General features: G+C 44.3%; 1 protein-coding gene across 1 annotated transcript in view; it reads left to right on the plus strand.

The window, feature by feature from the left end:
• LOC122934432 (enoyl-[acyl-carrier-protein] reductase, mitochondrial-like) overlaps window positions 1-21,597 on the plus strand; it is a 111,804-nt gene that overhangs the window by 50,033 nt on the left and 40,174 nt on the right. Inside the window, exons 2-3 of the mRNA XM_044289889.1 lie at window positions 6,143-6,240; window positions 8,510-8,641. Of these exons, the coding sequence (XP_044145824.1) occupies window positions 6,143-6,240; window positions 8,510-8,641 (230 nt within the window). The remainder of the gene's footprint in view (window positions 1-6,142; window positions 6,241-8,509; window positions 8,642-21,597) is intronic.

Consider the following 21,597-nt stretch of genomic DNA (forward strand, 5'->3'; position numbering starts at 1 on the left):
GACGAAACACAGGTGCCAACTGCTGCGTCTTTCTGCAGTGTGCAGACTGAACAGGAGGTCAGGGATCAAGACTGGGTGGAAGACGATGCAGGGGACGATGAGGTCCTAGACCCCACATGGAATGAAGGTCGTGCCACTGACTTTCACAGTTCGGAGGAAGAGGCAGTGGTGAGACCGAGCCAACAGCGTAGCAAAAGAGGGAGCAGTGGGCAAAAGCAGAACACCCGCCGCCAAGAGACTCCGCCTGCTACTGACCGCCGCCATCTGGGACCGAGCACCCCAAAGGCAGCTTCAAGGAGTTCCCTGGCATGGCACTTCTTCAAACAATGTGCTGACGACAAGACCCGAGTGGTTTGCACGCTGTGCCATCAGAGCCTGAAGCGAGGCATTAACGTTCTGAACCTGAGCACAACCTGCATGACCAGGCACCTGCATGCAAAGCATGAACTGCAGTGGAGTAAACACCTTAAAACCAAGGAAGTCACTCAGGCTCCCCCTGCTACCTCTTCTGCTGCTGCCGCCTCGGCCTATTCTGCTGCTGCCGCCTCGGCCTCTTCCTCCGCCTCTGGAGGAACGTTGGCACCTGCCGCCCAGCAAACAGGGGATGTACCACCAACACCACCACCACCACCTCCGTCACCAAGCGTCTCAACCATGTCACACGCCAGCGTTCAGCTCTCCATCTCACAAACATTTGATAGAAAGCGTAAATTCCCACCTAGCCACCCTCGATCCCTGGCCCTGAATGCCAGCATTTCTAAACTACTGGCCTATGAAATGCTGTCATTTAGGCTGGTGGACACAGACAGCTTCAAACAGCTCATGTCGCTTGCTGTCCCACAGTATGTTGTTCCCAGCCGGCACTACTTCTCCAAGAGAGCCGTGCCTTCCCTGCACAACCAAGTATCCGATAAAATCAAGTGTGCACTGCGCAACGCCATCTGTAGGCAAGGTCCACCTAACCACAGATACGTGGACCAGTAAGCACGGCCAGGGACGCTATATCTCCCTAACTGCACACTGGGTAAATGTAGTGGCAGCTGGGCCCCAGGCGGAGAGCTGTTTGGCGCACGTCCTTTCGCCGCCAAGGATCGCAGGGCAACATTCTTTGCCTCCTGTTGCCACCTCCTCCTTCTCGGCTTCCTCCTCCTCTTCTTCCACCTGCTCATCCAGTCAGCCACACACCTTCACCACCAACTTCAGCACAGCCCGGGGTAAACGTCAGCAGGCCATTCTGAAACTCATATGTTTGGGGGACAGGCCCCACACCGCACAGGAGTTGTGGCGGGGTATAGAACAACAGACCGACGAGTGGTTGCTGCCGGTGAGCCTCAAGCCCGGCCTGGTGGTGTGTGATAATGGGCGAAATCTCGTTGCAGCTCTGGGACTAGCCAATTTGACGCACATCCCTTGCTTGGCGCATGTGCTGAATTTGGTGGTGCAGAAGTTCATTCACAACTACCCCGACATGTCAGAGCTGCTGCATAAAGTGCGGGCCGTCTGTTCGCGCTTCCGGCGTTCACATCCTGCTGCTGCTCGCCTGTCTGCGCTACAGCGTAACTTCGGCCTTCCCGCTCACCGCCTCATATGCGACGTGCCCACCAGGTGGAACTCCACCTTGCACATGCTGGACAGACTGTGCGAGCAGCAGCAGGCCATAGTGGAGTTTCAGCTGCAGCACGCACGGGTCAGTCGCACTACAGAACAGCACCACTTCACCAGCAATGACTGGGCCTCCATGCGAGACCTGTGTGCCCTGTTGCGCTGTTTCGAGTACTCCACCAACATGGCCAGTGGCGATGACACCGTTATCAGCGTTACAATACCACTTCTATGTCTCCTTGAGAAAACACTTAGGGCGATGATGGAAGAGGAGGTGGCCCAGGAGGAGGAGGAGGAGGAGGAGGAAGAGGGGTCATTTTTAGCACTTTCAGGCCAGTCTCTTCGAAGTGACTCAGAGGGAGGTTTTTGGCAACAGCAGAGGCCAGGTACAAATGTGGCCAGCCAGGGCCCACTACTGGAGGACGAGGAGGACGAGGATGAGGAGGAGGTGGAGGAGGATGAGGATGAAGCATGGTCACAGCGGGGTGGCACCCAACGCAGCTCGGGTCCATCACTGGTGCAGTGGCTGGGGGGAAAGGCAGGACGATGACGATACGCCTCCCACAGAGGACAGCTTGTCCTTACCCCTGGGCAGCCTGGCACACATGAGCGACTACATGCTGCAGTGCCTGCGCAACGACAGCAGAGTTGCCCACATTTTAACCTGTGCGGACTACTGGGTTGCCACCCTGCTGGATCCACGCTACAAAGACAATGTGCCCACCTTACTTCCTGCACTGGAGCGTGATAGGAAGATGCGCGAGTACAAGCGCACGTTGGTAGACGCGCTACTGAGAGCATTCCCAAATGTCACAGGGGAACAAGTGGAAGCCCAAGGCCAAGGCAGAGGAGGAGCAAGAGGTCGCCAAGGCAGCTGTGTCACGGCCAGCTCCTCTGAGGGCAGGGTTAGCATGGCAGAGATGTGGAAAAGTTTTGTCAACACGCCACAGCTAACTGCACCACCACCTGATACGCAACGTGTTAGCAGGAGGCAACATTTCACTAACATGGTGGAACAGTACGTGTGCACACCCCTCCACGTACTGACTGATGGTTCGGCCCCATTCAACTTCTGGGTCTCTAAATTGTCCACGTGGCCAGAGCTAGCCTTTTATGCCTTGGAGGTGCTGGCCTGCCCGGCAGCCAGCGTTTTGTCTGAACGTGTATTCAGCACGGCAGGGGGCGTCATTACAGACAAACGCAGCCGCCTGTCTACAGCCAATGTGGACAAGCTGACGTTCATAAAAATGAACCAGGCATGGATCCCACAGGACCTGTCCGTCCCTTGTCCAGATTAGACATTAACTACCTCCCCATAACCATATATTATTGGACTCCAGGGCACTTCCTCATTCAATCCTATTTTTATTTTCATTTTACCATTATATTGCGAGGCTACCCAAAGTTGAATGAACCTCTCCTCTGCCTGTGTGCTAGGCCTAAATATATGCCAATGGACTGTTGCAGTGGTGGCTGACGTGAAGCCTCATTCTCTGCTATGACATGCAGACTGATTCTCTGCTGACATGAAGACAGATTCTCTGTTACGGGACCTCTCTGCTCTGCCTGTGTGCTAGGCCTAAATATATGCCAATGGACTGTTGCAGTGGTGGCTGACGTGAAGCCTCATTCTCTGCTATGACATGCAGACTGATTCTCTGCTGACATGAAGCCAGATTGTCTGTTACGGGACCTCTCTGCTCTGCCTGTGTGCTAGGCCTAAATATATGCCAATGGACTGTTGCAGTGGTGGCTGACGTGAAGCCTGATTCTCTGCTATGACATGCAGACTGATTCTCTGCTGACATGAAGCCAGATTGTCTGTTACGGGACCTCTCTGCTCTGCCTGTGTGCTAGGCCTAAATATATGCCAATGGACTGTTGCAGTGGTGGGTGACGTGAAGCCTCATTCTCTGCTATGACATGCAGACTGATTCTCTGCTGACATGAAGACAGATTCTCTGTTACGGGACCTCCCTCCTCTGCCTGGGTGCTGGGCCTAAATATATGCCAATGGACTGTTGCAGTGGTGGCTGACATGAAGCCTGATTCTCTGCTATGACATGCAGACTAATTTTCTGCTGACATGAAGCCAGATTGTCTGTTACGGGACCTCTCTCCTCTGCCTGGGTGCTGGGCCTAAATTTATGACAATGGACTGTTGCAGTGGTGGCTGACGTGAAGCCTGATTCTCTGCTATGACATGCAGACTGATTCTCTGCTGACATGAAGCCAGATTGTCTGTTACGGGACCTCTCTGCTCTGCCTGTGTGCTAGGCCTAAATATATGCCAATGGACTGTTGCAGTGGTGGCTGACGTGAAGCCTCATTCTCTGCTATGACATGCAGACTGATTCTCTGCTGACATGAAGCCAGATTGTCTGTTACGGGACCTCTCTGCTCTGCCTGTGTGCTAGGCCTAAATATATGCCAATGGACTGTTGCAGTGGTGGGTGACGTGAAGCCTCATTCTCTGCTATGACATGCAGACTGATTCTCTGCTGACATGAAGCCAGATTCTCTGTTACGGGACCTCTCTCCTCTGCCTGTGTGTGTGCTGGGCCTAAATATATGCCAATGGACTGTTGCAGTGGTGGCTGACGTGAAGCCTGATTCTCTGCTATGACATGCAGACTGATTCTCTGCTGACATGAAGCCAGATTGTCTGTTACGGGACCTCTCTCCTCTGCCTGTGTGTGTGCTGGGCCTAAATATATGCCAATGGACTGTTGCAGTGGTGGCTGACGTGAAGCCTCATTCTCTGCTATGACATGCAGACTAATTCTCTGCTGACATGAAGACAGATTCTCTGTTACGGGACCTCTCTCCTCTGCCTGGGTGCCGGGGCCTAAATATCTGAGAATGGACTGTTCCAGTGGTGGGTGACGGGAAGCCAGATTCTCTGCTATGGAACCTCTCTCCAATTGATTTTGGTTAATTTTTATTTATTTAATTTTTATTTTAATTCATTTCCCTATCCACATTTGTTTGCAGGGGATTTACCTACATGTTGCTGCCTTTTGCAGCCCTCTAGCTCTTTCCTGGGCTGTTTTACAGCCTTTTTAGTGCCGAAAAGTTCGGGTCCCCATTGACTTCAATGGGGTTCGGGTTCGGGACGAAGTTCGGATCGGGTTCAGATCCCGAACCCGAACATTTCCGGGATGTTCGGCCGAACTTCTCGAACCCGAACATCCAGGTGTTCGCTCAACTCTACTTACTACATCTCAAGCCATCAAGAAAGAGGCAGAATCTATACCAGCACCATCATTTATACACTAAGGGGATCACTGATTGGCTACCTGGACTTCCTCATTTACATATTTACTACCTGTTTTGAAAAAACTTTCAACTGTTGTAATACTTATTCTTGCTGCTAATGGGAGTAGTAAAGAAAGTTAATGCACAATGCTCGCCTCCTGTCTTCAATAAAATCCATATTTTCCGTTACAGTAGCTAGGAAAATCTCCAATTTTCATGCAGGACAATGCTCCATCACACGCGTCCAAGTACTCCACAGCGTGGCTGGCAAGAAAGGGTATAAAAGAAGAAAATCTAATGACATGGCCTCCTTGTTCACCTGATCTGAACCCCATTGAGAACCTGTGGTCCATCATCAAATGTGAGATTTACAAGGAGGGAAAACAGTACACCTCTCTGAACAGTGTCTGGGAGGCTGTGGTTGCTGCTGCACGCAATGTTGATGGTGAACAGATCAAAACACTGACAGAATCCATGGATGGCAGGCTTTTGAGTGTCCTTGCAAAGAAAGGTGGCTATATTGGTCACTGATTTGTTTTTGTTTTGTTTTTGAATGTCAGAAATGTATATTTGTGAATGTTGAGATGTTATATTGGTTTCACTGGTAAAAATAAATAATTGAAATGGGTATATATTTGTTTTTTGTTAAGTTGCCTAATAATTATGCACAGTAATAGTCACCTGCACACACAGATATCCCCCTAAAATAGCTAAAACTAAAAACAAACTAAAAACTACTTCCAAAAATATTCAGCTTTGATATTAATGAGTTTTTTGGGTTCATTGAGAACATGGTTGTTGTTCAATAATAAAATTAATCCTCAAAAATACAACTTGCCTAATAATTCTGCACTCCCTGTATATATATATATATATACAGCTTTGAAGAGACAGTAAATATTTTATGTGTAGCAGCCAGATATTTTTTCCAAAACCCTGATGCAAAGCTTCTACAGTTAATATAATAAGTAGACCATAACCATTTTCCAGCATCACCAGCAGCGTATATTCTGCTGCAGATGTTTTGTGAAATTGCCCTTTTTTCCCCACAAATCTGTCAAATAAACATATTTTCCAGTGTCACAGCAAGGCTTATTTTGGTGACAGAGGTTGGCCTTAGCACCTTTATATATATAAAAATAATAAATAAAATAAAGCAAAAAAGACAAACGAGGAAAAAATGAGTCCCAGGAGATCTCAGAGTGTCAAACACCAATTCTCATGCCAAATTGAGCACTTTTGACTTGTGTCTAATTAATTTGATTTCTGATGCCATTTACAGGTTGGAGAATGTCCCTCTACCTTATGTTGGAGAGCAAGATATCCATATCAGGATGCTGGCTGCTCCAGTTAATCCTGCAGATATCAACATGTTACAAGGTAAAGTACTCTTAGTCTTTAGATCCTAGTCATTAGATGCTAGTGAGATCCTAGTCATTAGATGCTAGTGAGAGCCTACTCATTAGATGCTAGTGAGATCCTACTCCTTAGAAGCTAGTGAGATCCTAGTCATTAGATGCTAGTGAGATCCTAGTCATTAGATGCTAGTGAGATCCTAGTCATTAGATGCTAGTGAGATCCTAGTCATTAGATGCTAGTGAGATCCTACTCATTAGATGCTAGTGAAATCCTAGTCATTAGATGCTAGTGAGATCCTACTCATTAGATGCTAGCGAGATCCTACTCATTAGATGCTAGTGAGATCCTACTCATTAGATGCTAGTGAGATCCTACTCATTAGATACTAGTGAGATCCTAGTCATTAGATGCTAGTGAGATCCTAGTCATTAGATGCTAGTGAGATCCTACTCATTAGATGCTAGTGAGATCCTACTCATTAGATGCTAGTGAGATCCTAGTCATTAGATGCTAGTGAGATCCTAGTCATTAGATGCTAGTGAGATCCTAGTCATTAGATGCTAGTGAGATCCTATGCATTAGATGCTAGTGAGATCCTAGTCATTAGATGCTAGTGAGATCCTACTCATTAGATGCTAGTGAGATCCTAGTCATTAGGGTTTTCCAGACTCTCATAAACAAAGCTTGCTAGACAGGAATTATAAAGGTAACCGTTATCATCTTACCTGGTATGTAATGTAAGTATTAGTAATAGTGTATGCAGCATTATATTTCACACTGCAGCACAATGTCCTCTCAGCACAGGGCTACAGCAGAAGAGGAACTAAGAGCAAATATTCTCAAGAGGTTTAGGAAATGAAGCTAACAGCAGGAAATGCTATTTTAAATAAATGAGTTACTTCTTGTTTATTTTCCTGCTGAGGGAACGTACCTGGTTTTCCGGACATTAAATATTAATGAGTTACACCAAGAATAGATCATCATTATCTAACCAGTAGGGGTCTGTCACCTGGCACCACTGCCTATTAGCTGTTAGAAGGGGCTGCAGTGCTCTTCATAGTATAAAAGGCATAGTGTTGTCTATTATATAGCTCTGTACTTGGTATTGCAGGCCAACCATGTTCACTTGAATAGGACCAAGTTGTATAAAGACCATATGACTGATGGACTTCATGTTACAGGTTACAGTGGAGGCCACAGCTCTAGCCCTAGTGCCGTGGTCCCTTCCAATAGGACCCCACCGACCAAATACTGATGACCTATCCTGAGGTTAAGTCATCACTATTTAAAAAGGTTTTCCGACACCTGGGACCCCCACCCATCAGCTGTTTGCAGAAGGCAGAAGCGCTCCTGTGAGCGTTGCTGCCTTCTCACAGCTCACCAAGCACATCTCTGTACATTGTATAGTGGCTGTGCTTGGTATTGCGCTCAGCCCCATTCACTTCTATGGGGATGAGCCGCTCCTTGGCCATATGACCAATGGACGTGTCGTCACTCGGTCTAGGAAAAGCAGCGAGAAGGCACAAGTTCTGCTGCCTTCTCAGCAGCTCGACGGGGAGGTCCTTGGTATCGGACCCCCACAATTTAGATACTGCTAATCTATCCTGAGGATAGGTTATCCGTATAAAAATCTTGGACAACCCTAGACAAGTCTGGAAAAAAACACTTAATAATGCTGCAGTCCCTTCAACGCCCAGCTATTCAAATTCTGATACACAGTTGACCTTTCATAGTTGGCCTTATGAAAAACATGGGTACCCAGATGGCTGCCCAATCCTTCCTCTTGGAGACTAGCTGGGTACATAATGATCTGATGCTCTCAGCATTTTTAAATTTGAGAGCATCAGGCACTTATGCACCGGCCAATGACCATGGGTGTCTTCCTGATTTCAACTGTATTGCCATCATTAGGACCTGTGGTGCAGGAGGCAGTATATTGTGCTGTACTGTGGTATTTGGTTCTGCTGGGGCAGTATATTGTGCTGCACTGTGGTATTTGGTTCTGCTGGGGTGGTATTGTGTTCTGCACTATGGTTTTGATGGCTCCGCCTACTTCTGTTGTTCTGTCTTCTGTCAAGTTGAATTTGCCTACAACATGGGGCCACTTTTAGTTTTTTTTTTCCAGGGCCAACATTAATTCCCAGTCTGCACCTGAAAAATATATAATATTGGCACTTTTCAACTCCCTACCGTATATACAATTAATGACTACTTGTCCAGCCTTTATATGTTATCCAATTTTCATGCATTCAACTAATTATTGCTGACTCCCTCCATCACCTCTACACAGGGAATTATGGAATTCTACCTCACTTACCAGCAATAGGAGGAAATGAAGGAGTGGGGGAGGTGATAAAAGTTGGTTGTCAAGTCCACAGAATCAAACCAGGAGATTGGGTTATACCAATTGATTGCGGCTTTGGTAAGTTTTTTTTTTCTTTACATATACTATTCCTCATATAGACACATATTATTTTCCAAATAATAGATTTAATAGCATTGAAAAAAAACCTCACATTTCTATTTACTGTATATGGTAAAGCCATGTTAATGCATTCCTTTACCTGTTTATACTAATTTCATACTAATTTTGAGTATTATGCTATTTACTTTGCCAATCACATCAAAAGACAAGCTGACCATCAATGTATGTGGGGGCCTCCCAACCTTCCCCGACAGATGTTAGGGAAGATAAGGATCAGTCATTCGGATTTAAACTGCCTTTTGCACTTTGGGGGATAAACTGCAACCACCGGTGGATTTGCCAGCCAGAGGACTAGAAAAGCGGAGTAAGAAACCAGTGACAATTCCTCTAAAGGCCTCTTTCATACTTTCAGTATTCGGTCAGTATTTGTAAACCAAACCCAGGAGTGGAACCTACAGAGAAAAGGTATCATAGAAATATTTGTGCCTCTTCTGTGTTTTCCACTCCTGATGCAAAAATACTGACCAAATACTGACTGTGTGAAAGAGTCCTTACTGTAGCATAGCTAGACTAATTTTTCATTTAGGGTATTCGGAAAGCTTATATAGAGAGGGGGGCGCCCTCATCCCATCGGCTCCCCACAATGCAATTGCAGGGTGCTGATGGTTGCTATGGAAGCTTGTCCATTTGCTATTATAAAAACTGAAATAATAGATATATTTAGTATCATATCTGTAACAACCGTCTCTATTAAAACATCACATTATTTACTTCATCAGGTGAATGCTTTAAAAAATAAAAAAATAAAAATAATGACAGAACGGTCATTTTTTTGTTACCTGGCTTTTCAAAAACATCTATCAAAAAGTTGTATGCTGCCCAAAATGGTACTAATGAAAATGTCAACTGATGCTAGACCATCACCAGAAAAAGAAAAAAAATATGTCTCTAAGAAAGTGACACAAAAACTTTTTTTTTTTTTCAAAAAGGCTTTTATTGTATAAAATGTAAAATAAAAACGATATATTTCTGCAATCATAGAATAAAATTAATGTGTCTTTTTTCCTGCATGGTGTACGCTGGAAAAACAAAACCCAAAAAGCAATGGCAGAGTTGTTGCGACCAATGGGGCTGCTCAGATGATTTTCACGCATCACTTGTGCGTTGCGTGAAAATCACGCAATGCAGGCCCCATAGAAATGAATGGGGATGCGTGAAAATCGCAAGCATCCGCAAGCAAGTGCGGATGCGGTGCGATTTTCACGCATGGTTGCTAGAAGATGATAGGGATGAGCAACCCCATTAAAGTCAATTTACTGTATTACTTTACCTTATAGCATGGTTATAAGGGAAAATAATGGAATTTTTAATACAGAATGCAAAATAAAATGTGGCTTGAGGGGTTAAAAAAATATATAATTAACTCACCTCATCCACTTGTTCGTGCAGCCGGGTCTGGGTACCACAATCAGCTTTTTCTCACGTGCTTGCAAAACGCATTGCACTGGCGCGGAAAAAACTGAGCAACGCAACGTAATCGCAGTCAAAACGGACTGAAATTGTGTACGCACTCGCATGATTTTCCCTGATCACAGTCACAACGCATCCGGACCTAATCCGGACATGCTCGTCTGCAAGGGGCCATACAGTTCTCAGAAAATTGCTATACTATTTCCCCAGAGGTTGTTCAAAAGCACCATGATGTAAACCAGTAAACCAATCCACCAAAATCTATGCTGCAAAAGCCAAAAGGTGTTTTTTCTCTTCTGAACCCTGCAGTGTACCCAAACAGCAGTTAAGTCCACATTTACGGCATTTCCGTACCCAGTAGAACCCGCCTTACAATTTAAGAGTGTGGTGTGAGCCTCCGATGGCACGAGCTGGGCACAACTTATTTTGCCCCGTCACCTGCTCATTTATCTCTGCTAAATACCTCTGGTGTCAAAATGCTCGCTAAACGCCTTAATAAATACCTTGATTGGCATAGATTCCAAATGGGGTTACTTTCCATGGTGCAGGCACCTTAAAGGGGTTTGCTGCTTTTTCAATATTGATAACCTGTCCTCATGATAGGTCATCGATATCAGACCAGCAGGGTGCTGGGAGTCAACCCCCTCTGATCTGATATTGATGACCTATCCTGAGGACAAGTCATCAATATTTAAAAAGCAGAAAACCTCATTAAAGTCTCTGCAAGTGTGATAGAGCACCCAAAAACTATTCTTTGCAAAATCTGTGCTCCAAAAGTCAAATGCTTTTTATAAGCCGTGTCATTATGGCATTTCCATACCCAGCAGAACCCACCTAGCAAATTTAAGAAGTGTGGTGTGAGTCTCAGATGGCACCAGCTGGGCACAGCATATTGGGCACTGAAATGCCATATCTGCAAGAAGTGCACATTTATCTGTGGAGTCAAATTGCTCACTTCACCAGTTGATAAATAACTTTAGGGCTGTAGTTTCCAAAATGGCGGTTGTTTCTCAAGGGTTCTATCTATAATTTCATGCCAGAACATCTACAGTCATCAACACAAGCTGCATAAATCACCACATTGTGCCTCAAATGCACATGGTGCTCTTTTACTAGTGAGCCATGTTGTATGTTAGAGCCACAAGGATGCTTATAAAATCAGGAAGCAGTGCATAATAATAATAATAAGAGGGCTTTCTTTTAACACTGGCACATGCTGGGCACAACATATTGGGCACTGAAATGGCAAATCTGTGTAAAAACAGTAATTTTCAATTTGGACTATTTGCAGTGCACTAACACTCTTGGAGGGCAAAATGCTCACTACACCTCTTGGTAAATTCTGTGATGGGCTTGGTTTCTAAATAGTGCTCTATCTCTTCTGAACCCTGCGGTGTGTCCAAACAGCAGATTATGACCACATAAAGATATTGTAGTACTCAGGAAAAACTATGTTACAAAATATGGGGTGCTTTTTCTCTTATTACCACTTGTGAAAATGAAACATTTGAAACTAATTCTACATATAATTTCAATAAAATGTCATTTTTCATTTCATATACCAATTTTAAAAAATTCTATGAAACTGTGCAGTCAAGATAATCACTACACCCCTAGGTGAATTCCTTGATAGGTTTGGGGTTTTGGGGGCTCTGCAAATTTGACATGGCACCTTAGAACCATTCCAGCAAAATCTGCCCTCCAAAAGCCAGATAGCGCTACTTCCCCTCTGATCCTTGCAATGTGCCCATACAGCAGAAAACAACCACAATTCAGTAAAAAATGCATATTCAGTAAAAAAATGCATAACACATTTTGGTGTGTTTTTTATTTTTCCCTATTACTACTTGTGAAAATGAAAAATGTGGGCCTAAATCACCTTTTATTGGAGGAAATTTTATTTTTCATTTTCACAGCCAAATGTTTCTTTATTATATGAAATGCCTGTTGGGTCAAAGTAATCACTATGCCCCTCAATAACTTTTATTTTTTTCATTACTCCTACAGGCTCATCTCTCTGCAACTATAGCACCCTCTGCACTTTGATTGACAGGGCCAGGCCGTTTAAACATAATCACACCTGGCCCTGACTTCTCCTAAAGTGCACCCTGCAGTGCGGCAGTTGCAGAGAGAGCAAACTTCATGTTTCTCAGCAATATGGACACATATGAACATGGGACCAACACAGATGCCTTCAGCTGCCAAGCGCACATGTAACAGGTCAGACAGTTTCATATCAAATCTGCTGACAGATGCCCTTTAGACAAGACCCCTCCCATGCAGCACACAGAGATCTGTACAGTTTTATTTTTAATTGCAGAAATTGTGCATTGATTTCTATATTCAGAACAGGTTATCACTTGGAAATTATCCATAAAAGAGTGGGGTATTGTTGTTAGCAGGTAGATGTGATCTGCTTGGAAACTTGGATGATCCAATGCTTTTTCACTTGTAAGCAAAAGTCATAAAGGAATATAGAGGGACTTGCAAGGTATAGGCGATATTACTGATGTCTGAGCTTCTGTCACATGAAAGTGATGCGGCTGAGATGTGTCCATATCATGCTGATCCCATTAAGCCTCTGATGCGAGTCAGTGAATGCCAACTTCAAATACAAGTGCTAGGCTTTGAGTATGAATTAGATGCTAAACCATGTTACATCTTTAAAGTGCGCAGCAGAATTTTTGCCAATTTACTTTGGAGCAACGTAGAATCCTTTATGCCTGATCAGATATTTGTTTTAAATTCTCTACATATCTTTGTGGCATGAATCCTGTATGGCTGCACAGGGAATCCCTCTTTTTCTGTCTTAAAGAGTCATAAGGACTTCATGTGCTTCACTATAATGCCTCCATATGGCACTACAAGAGCAGGACAAGGGTTAGACATAGCGTGCTATCAGGGTTAACTGAGGGCTACATTCTGACAAACCTTGTCTTGGGTAACATAAGGGTATGTGTAGTGCCCTGGAGCTGGGGTACTTTGATGTTTGGACATTTGTGGACATTTGACTATTTCCCCTGTGCAAAGTTAAAACTTCTTACTTTATTTCTCTTGAAAGGGATAACTTATACTGTTTAATAATGTGTTACTACATTTTATATGTATGTTGTGATATATATCCTGTTTATTATCACTGTATGTACATGGCTGTGTGGAAAGAGTTAATAAATACTGAGAGACTGCTATGACTTTGAATAGGAAATTGGCAATTTTCCACAGCTGCCATAGAGTTTGAAGAAGAGCATGTTTTGGAGGGAAAAAGCCAGATGTTGTTTACCACCAAAATCAGACAGACTGACCTAGTGACTGTCTGGTTTAACTATGTTGTTATGTCTGGAAACTTGCTTTTGTATGGAAAAACTGCTGTGTCATTGCCACTGAGTATCATTGTAGCTCTAATGTAAGGCTATGAGAGACGGAAAGTGTTACAATGTATCTGTTTGTGCTGAGATTCTCCACTCCGCCCTCCCACTAGAAGGTTCTAGTCTAGGTAAAACTGTATATAAGGAGGCAGTCAGAGACCCTAGTGTTTGGCAGTTAGGGACCAGTGCTTGGAAAAGAGACTCATGCAAACCTTCATGAGTGACCAGAAGAAGACGCTGAGCCACAGACCATGGTTCACAGCCCTGTGACAAAGGAGCCACCTGGACTACTGAGCTACAGACCATGGGCCCTTGACCAGGATACCAGTCTTCTGAGACAGAGAGAGAGGGACAGCTAGCTCAGGCCTTTCCTCAGCATAAAACCCTTCTTATGCCAGGGAGGAGACTGGAGAAGCCAGCCTAATGCCTCGCCTGTATTGTTTTGTACCTGAATTCCAGTAAAGAAGCACCCTGGTTAACTGCAGACCCTGACTCTCTGGACTTATTTCCCATTGGGGTGCACTCCGCCTTACCATCCCTTGCAGAAAGCAGCAGCACATGGTGACACCTTGACAGTGTCCGGGGGACCCAGTGTAGCACTGGGGCCACCCCAAACCCGGCCACTGCATATACCTCAAAGGTATTCATATTATGAAGATATTCATCTTTAGAATGGTATTTGTAAGGGAGAATATCTCTATCTGTTTTACAGTAGTGCCCAACCAATGAGGCCTAGTGAGGCGATCGCCTCAGGCAGCATCAGGTAGGGGCAATATGGGGGCAGCCAAATGGCTATGGGCTGAAGGGAAGGGGTTAGATAAAAAAATTGGCATTGGGGAGGGGGTGCACTGTTTCTGGTTTCACTTCAGGGAGCAAAAAGGCTAGGTGCACCCTGCTATTTTGTATAGCATTTGCTAGAATATAGTAAATTTTTTACTTGAATTCATGCTGCCCAAACTGAGATTGCTCCAATAGAAGTTTGGTATTTGGAGTGTGGAAAGTTTTATCTACATGTGGTAAGAACCAGAGGTTTAGTGCTTCATTGCTAATTGTTGTGTCAACCATTTCAAGCTTTACTGATGCCCTAGTAACATATGTCAATTATCCTATATTTATGCTGCTGGCAATGACGTACATAGAGAAGTAAGGGCCCCATAGAAAGGATCAAACTAGACCCCCCACACAGGACAGAAGGGTTTGCGCCTAAACCCCTTTCAGTGACCCTTGGGCTATTTTTCCACTGCTTCATTTGCTAAAAGTTGTGCCTTTAGAGGGTGGAGTCCTGACCAAGTTTTTACCCCCAGTAGAAGAGGAGATAATCCCAACTAAGACTGGGCCCTGTTGCCCTGGGCCCCATAGCAGTCGCTCGGTCTGCCGCTATGGTAGTTACGCCCCTGGCTACTGGTACTTATATAAAGGACACATTTTTTACTTTGTTATGACTATTCTCCGGTCCAGTTTACAGATATTACTATATTTGAAGGAGGAGATGCTACAAGTGAAATTCTGACATTTGGCTTCTGAAATCACAGGGATGAGATGTTCTATCTAAAATCCTGTGCCAGCAAACACATACTAAATACTCATTAACTTCATATGAATAGGCACTTCTGAGTTAGAGGACTCCTTCCCTATAGCAAGCAGCTATTTGCCTCTCTGTTCAGTTTATTAATGACCATTCCTATCAATCATTTTACTTTCTATCATAATTCATCTTTTAGTGCCAGGCAAATAAGTGTCAAAATATGGAGAGACGTACAGGTATCATCAATATAAGCAGCTATAATTGTATTCATAAAAAGGCCTAGGCTGTCATCCATTAGAACTGGAGCCTATTATTTCACTTGGTGGTAGTTTTAGTAAAGAATATCCAATTTCAGGAACATCTGAAATGAAAGTGTCACAGCTGTCAGGGGTAGACAGCTGTATCTCATCTCTTGAAGTAAGTAATCTAGAGGAACATGATAGACAATATCCAGCCAACCAACTTTATAATACTTTGTGCCATCTTTGACTGCTTTCTAAAGAAAAAAAAAATTAATGGTTCTGATGCACGAGGCATATCAGGTTTATTTGCTGTATTATCTGTCATTGGAAATGCTGCAAATATATTCAGTAAATTGTAAGTATAGCAGCTGTCGATTTCCGAAGCTTAGAAGGAAATGTGTACCCTCCAGATATACCAATAACAAGAAAATAATATCATTCACAACAGAAAATAAAATGTTCAAGCTATATACCAAATCAATAAGCACACAGCAGCGCTGTAACCATTCAGTACACAATATAGAGCAGACATCAAGTTGCAATATTACTTTCCAAATCCAATCTATTTCATGCTTAAAGGGATTGCTGAGGTAATGTAAAATTACTTTGTAATTCACTGTATTTAATGCTCTGCACATACAATGGGAAAAAAAAGAACTAAATTTATTTTTCAACAGCAGTCAGTATGAGTGCTGAATAGCGACGAATATGGCACAACAAACATTACTGGAGCCAGAAGCTCTACATGTGTTCTCCACTATCTCATGAAACACTGGCGCTCTTGTAATTAAATGTTTAGAGGTTTTCTAAGATACATTTTAAAACCTTTAGCCTTTACACCTCTAAAACCAGATGAGTATTTTGGATTTCTAAGGGTTAAAGGCATAAAAAGTTTTTGTATTACTGCTTGATACAAATGGCAGATTGTATAGAATCATGTCATAACCAGGTGCTTAAAGGGAGTCTGTCATCAAAGTTTCACCTTTGTAACCCTCACATAGCTTTCTAGCAGCCTTACGGTTAATAAAAACGTTACCTTTATGAGCAATCCTGGACTTATAAAACCGGCAAAAAAAACGTAGTAGCATATGCAAATGAGGGCTCGCAAGTGCCCAGGGGCGGCGTTACCCGCGTAGATGCCCAGCTAGCTCAGCCTTATCGTCGCTTCCCCCCACCCATTCTTTCCCACTGCCCACCCATCCTTTCCCTTTGACCGCCCATCTACTTACTTCTTGTGTCGCCGAGATCCCGCGCCTGCGCACTCAGTCCGTCGGCTGGCGCATGCGCACTGCGATGCCCATTCCTTGTACGGCATCACAGTAATTAATGCGCATGCGCCAGCTTCGCACCGTTAGCCGGCGCATGTGCATTAATTAAAAAAAACAAGAAGTAAGTAGATGGGCGGTCACAGGGAAAGAATGGGCGGGGGGAAGCGACAATAAGGCTGAGCTAGCTGGGCACCTACGAGGGTAACGCCGCCCCTGGGCACTTGCAAGCCCTCATTTGCATATACTACTAAGTTGGTTTTTGCCGGTTTTATAAGTCCAGGATTGACTGCTACAGAAGAGTGACATTTTGTATTTAATTTTCAATGTGAAAAAGAGAAGGCCCAAAAAATCTTATAATGTGTATTTTATGAATATTGAGTTTAAAACAATTAACCCCCTTCTGATGGAAATATCCCTTTAACCCAGTCTGCAAAAAAAGATAAAAGCTGTCCACCCCCCTCACCACTGCCACCTTCCTTCAAACTCACAATGTCAAAGTAGTTGTTTAAAGGGGTTCTCCGGGAATTAGGAAAGTGAAAATACTTAAATATTATTTTATAATAAATATATTCCGAAATACTAGTGTTGATCGAGCACCAAAGTGCTTGGGTGCCCGGGTGCTCGAGTAGAACATTTTGGGATGCTTGGGTGCTCGGCAGAGCACCAGAGCACAATGGAAGTCAATTGGAGAACCCGAGCATTAAACCAGGTACCCCCTGCTCTGAAGATGGGAGGTTGTCTGGTTCATAGGAAAAGGTTAGAAATTGATGGAAACACCACTGAAATGGTTCAGGAACAGCATGGGGAGGATGTCTGGATGCATCTTAGACTCCCAGGTCGCTGCTGCGAGCGATGTTGTCCAAGTAGTACGCCCTTTTCAGACTGACAATAATACACACAAAACCAAAGATAAAATCGATTTTAGAGGAAAAATTGTTAGGAAGCATTCTTTCCTGTATATTTACTTGTATATAAAGTCCAAGTTCTGCCAAAAATTACAAGTAAGAGGCACTCCAATACAATCTGTATATCACATAAAGGAGGGCCTCATTCACATTGTGGTACAATTGTTCAGGTAGTGGAACGCCTACACTCATAATGCCTATGCACTAAGTGAAAGGGTTGCCAAAAATGACAAGGAACCAGCACTCAAATACACTCTTTATTACACATAAAGGACCTGATCTGACCATCGAATACATTAGGGGTGAGGGTCTGCTGCTGATCTGACCTTCTAACACTTTAGGGGGAGGGTCTACTGTTCAGCTGACTTTCTAAAACATTAGGGGCGAGGGCCTGCTGCTGATCCGACCATCTCAAAAATTAGGGGTAAGGGTCTGCTGCTGAGCTGACCATCTAAGAAATTTGGGGAGAGGGCCTGCTGCTGATCTGACCATCTAAAAATTTAGGGGTGAGGGTCTGCTGCTGATCTTACCATCGAAAAAATTAGGGGTGAGGGTCTACTGCTGAGCTGACCATCTAAAAAATGTGGGGTGAGGGTCTGCTGCTGATCCGACCTTCTAAAATATTAGGGGTAAGGGTCTGCTAATGATCTGACCTTAAAAAACATTAGGGGTGAGGGTCTGCTGCTGATTGGACCATCTAAAATATTAAGGGCGAGGGCAGCCTAATAAGCATGTTGATATGATGAAGGAGGAGGATGAGAAAAGGAAGACTGAACCATATACCCTTTTTTTGTGGTGGAAGGGGTGCATGGGAATACAGTGTATTCTATACACCATAATAGCCATATTTAACCCCTTCACGCAACATCACTTACATGTACGTGAGGGAATGTGGTGCCTCACCGCATCCCCACGTGCATGTGCGTGATCGGCTTTCACTGTCAGCGCAGGGAGCAAAGCACTGAAGGTTCAGTGAAGCCGGCGTGCTGGGGTTGCTAGGCAACCAGAGAAGCCGGCGGGAACAGCATCGGAGCTCTGACCCGCCCGCAATCGCTGTGATTGGTCCAATACTGCAGAGGGACCAATCGCAGCGCATCAGGGCAGGTAAGGGGGGTTAGGGAGGAACTATGTGCTTCTCTTTCTCTGATCGTCCCAATTCCTGTCAGGGAAGCGATCAGAGAAGGAGAGAGTGTGAAAAGCTGCTGTAGATTAATAGCTACCAGATCACATTAACCCCTTTAGTGCCGAAAAGCTGCTTCTGTGCCCCAGTCAGTGACACAGATCAGTTCTGTGCCTCATTAACAGCCTGTCATCTGTCATCTGTAGTCAGTTCTGTGCCTCATCCCCTTCTTCATACATAATTAACCCCTAATTAACCCCTTCAGTACCGATTTGCCCCAGTCAGTGAGATTAGTCCATGTCCAGTCATCTCCTCATCACCTCATCCAGACACCTGTCACTACTGTCCGTCCGTTAACACAACTGTCTGCCCGTCAAGACACCTGTCACTCCAGCCTGTCCGTCCGTTAAGACAACTGTCTGCCCGTCAAGACACCTGTCACTCCAGCCTATCCATCCATCAAGACACCTGTCAGTCTAGCCTGTTCGTCCGACACCTGTGACTCCAGTTTGTCTGTTCAATAAAGACACCTGTCACACTAGTCTGTCCATCAATCAAGACACCTGTCACTAAAGTTTGTCCGTTCAATAAAGACACGTGTCACTCCAGCCTGTCCATCCATCAAGACACCTGTCAGTCCAGTCTGTCCATTCAATAAAGACACCTGTCACTCCAGCCTGTCCGCCCATCAAGAAACCTGTCAGTCCAGTCTGTCCGTCCATCAAGACACCTGTCAGTCCAGTCTGTCTGTTCAATAAAGACACCTGTCAGTCCAGTCTGTCCGTCCATCAAGACACCTGTGACTCCAGTTTGTCCGTTCAATAAAGATACCTGTCACACTAGCCTGTCTGTCCGTCAAGTCACCTGTCACACACTCCCAAGTTACATAAAAAAATAAAAAATAATAACCGTCAATAGGTGTGCCATCCTCCTGTGTGTACATACTCGTGTCCTGTGCTTGAGTGGCACCATTCTGTAAAATATAAGTCTCTTATGCCCCATGTGGCTTTGTGCCACCTAATGTCTTTTTTCGGCCTTATGTACTATGTTACTATGTTACTATGTAATACTGTAAAATAATACATTAATTAACCAATTTTCTGCCCCAGTAAGGATATTGGCACTACTCTGTGTCCCATACTAGACCCCTGGCTCATCGCCAGCCATCTGTGCTACCTGTGACACCTGTCAATAATTTCCAAGTGACTCGGGGAGTTTTTATCCTATCCTAAAGGATATACAGTATTTTAGTCTAATGTTCTATTTTTTTAAATATATATATTAAAAAAAGACAAAAAAAATCTACGTTAGTTTACAGTTTAAAATGACTAAACGGCTTTTCACTGCCGAAGAGGCATATGCTGTACTTTTTGAGGACACTGACTCCAACAGTGGCGATGAAGTGACATTTTTAGTTTCATCTTCCTCAGATGATTCATCTAATGATGAACCCCCTCGTAGGCATCCTAGGGGTAGGGCGCAGTCGCAGCCCCCGAACAAGTGACTCTTCATGGATCCCCGCAGATAACTATGTGCCCCAGGTGCCTGAATTTACAGCCACTCCAGGCATCAATGTAGATGCAACAGGTTTCAGTGAAATTAATTTTTTTCCAATTATTCTTCACAGATGACCTAATTAACTTGATGGTGGAACAAACAAATATATATGCAGAGCAATTTATTGCCTCCCATCGAGACAGTTATCTCTCAAAACCCTGCAAGTGGACCCCTACTAACACAACTGAAATGCAAAGGTTTTGGGGACTTCTCCTAAGCATGGGCATTATAAAAAAAAAAACTACATTCGTATTGGAACAAAGATATTTTATATCACACCCCTCTTCACAGTTTTGCCATGCCCCCGGGGCCGTTTTGAAGCTCTTCTAAGATTCCTACACTTCAGCAATAATAATGAATGCCAACCCCCAAGCAACCCCAGTTATGACAGACTCTTTAAAATTAGGCCAGTGGTTGACCACTACAATTCCAAATTTGGTCAAGTATATACCCCCCAAAAATGTCTCTCAGTGGATGAATCATTGGTCCACTTCAAAGGCCGATTACATTTCCGCCAGTACCTGCCCAATAAAAGGGCTAGGTATGGTGTGAAGTTGTATAAGGCCTGTGAAAGTGTATCTGGGTATACACTGCGCTTTCATATTTACGAGGGAAAAGATTCCAAAATTGAGCCACCAGATTGTCCCCTGGTTCTGGGTATAAGTGGGAAGATAGTATGGGATTTAGTCCACCCCCTGCTGGACCACGGATACCATCTGTATTTGGACAACTTTTACAATAGTGTCCCTCTCCTGAAGTGCCTTGCTGCCAGAGGCATAGGCACATGTGGCACAGTTAGAAGAAATCAAAAAGGGCTCCCTAAATCCTTTATAGATCAGACAGTGCGTCGTGGGGAAAGCAGGGCTGTTTGCTCAGAAAATTTGATGCTGCTAAAATACAAGGACAAACAGGATGTTCTTGTGTTGACTACCCTCCATGCAGATCAGTCTACCCCAGTCCCAGTCCGAGGAACCACAGAGCAGAACATCAAGCCTGTGTGTATCCAGGATTACAACAAGTTCATGGGTGGAGTGGATCTTTCAGACCAGGTACTACAGCCCTACAGTGCCTTAAGAAAATCTAAGGTATGGTAAAAAAAATTAGCTGTGTACCTAACCCAAGTGTCACTATATAATGCCTTTGTCCTCCACAGAACAGCTGGTCATGGGGGGACCTTCTTGGAATTTCAGGAAAAAATAATAAAAAAATAGATTTTTGGCATTCAGGAAGGAGAGGCCAGTTTTTCATCCAGCAGTGCTTCTGGGGTATCAAGAATAATACGTGGGCAGCATTTCCCTGGAGTACTTCCCCCCACAGAAAAAAAAGGGATTATGAAAGACACTACTCACTACTGTCAGACCTGCCCCTCTAAACCGGGCCTCTGCATTGGAGAGTGCTTTCAAGTTTATCACACCTCAACTGATATCCATTAAGTCCATTTCACTAATTTCTTAATTAATCCATGGCAAGACATTTTCAGTTAAGCATTTTTCCATTTGCA

Source organism: Bufo gargarizans, chromosome 4, assembly GCF_014858855.1.
Source record: "Bufo gargarizans isolate SCDJY-AF-19 chromosome 4, ASM1485885v1, whole genome shotgun sequence".
NCBI classification, from domain to species: Eukaryota; Metazoa; Chordata; class Amphibia; order Anura; family Bufonidae; genus Bufo; species Bufo gargarizans.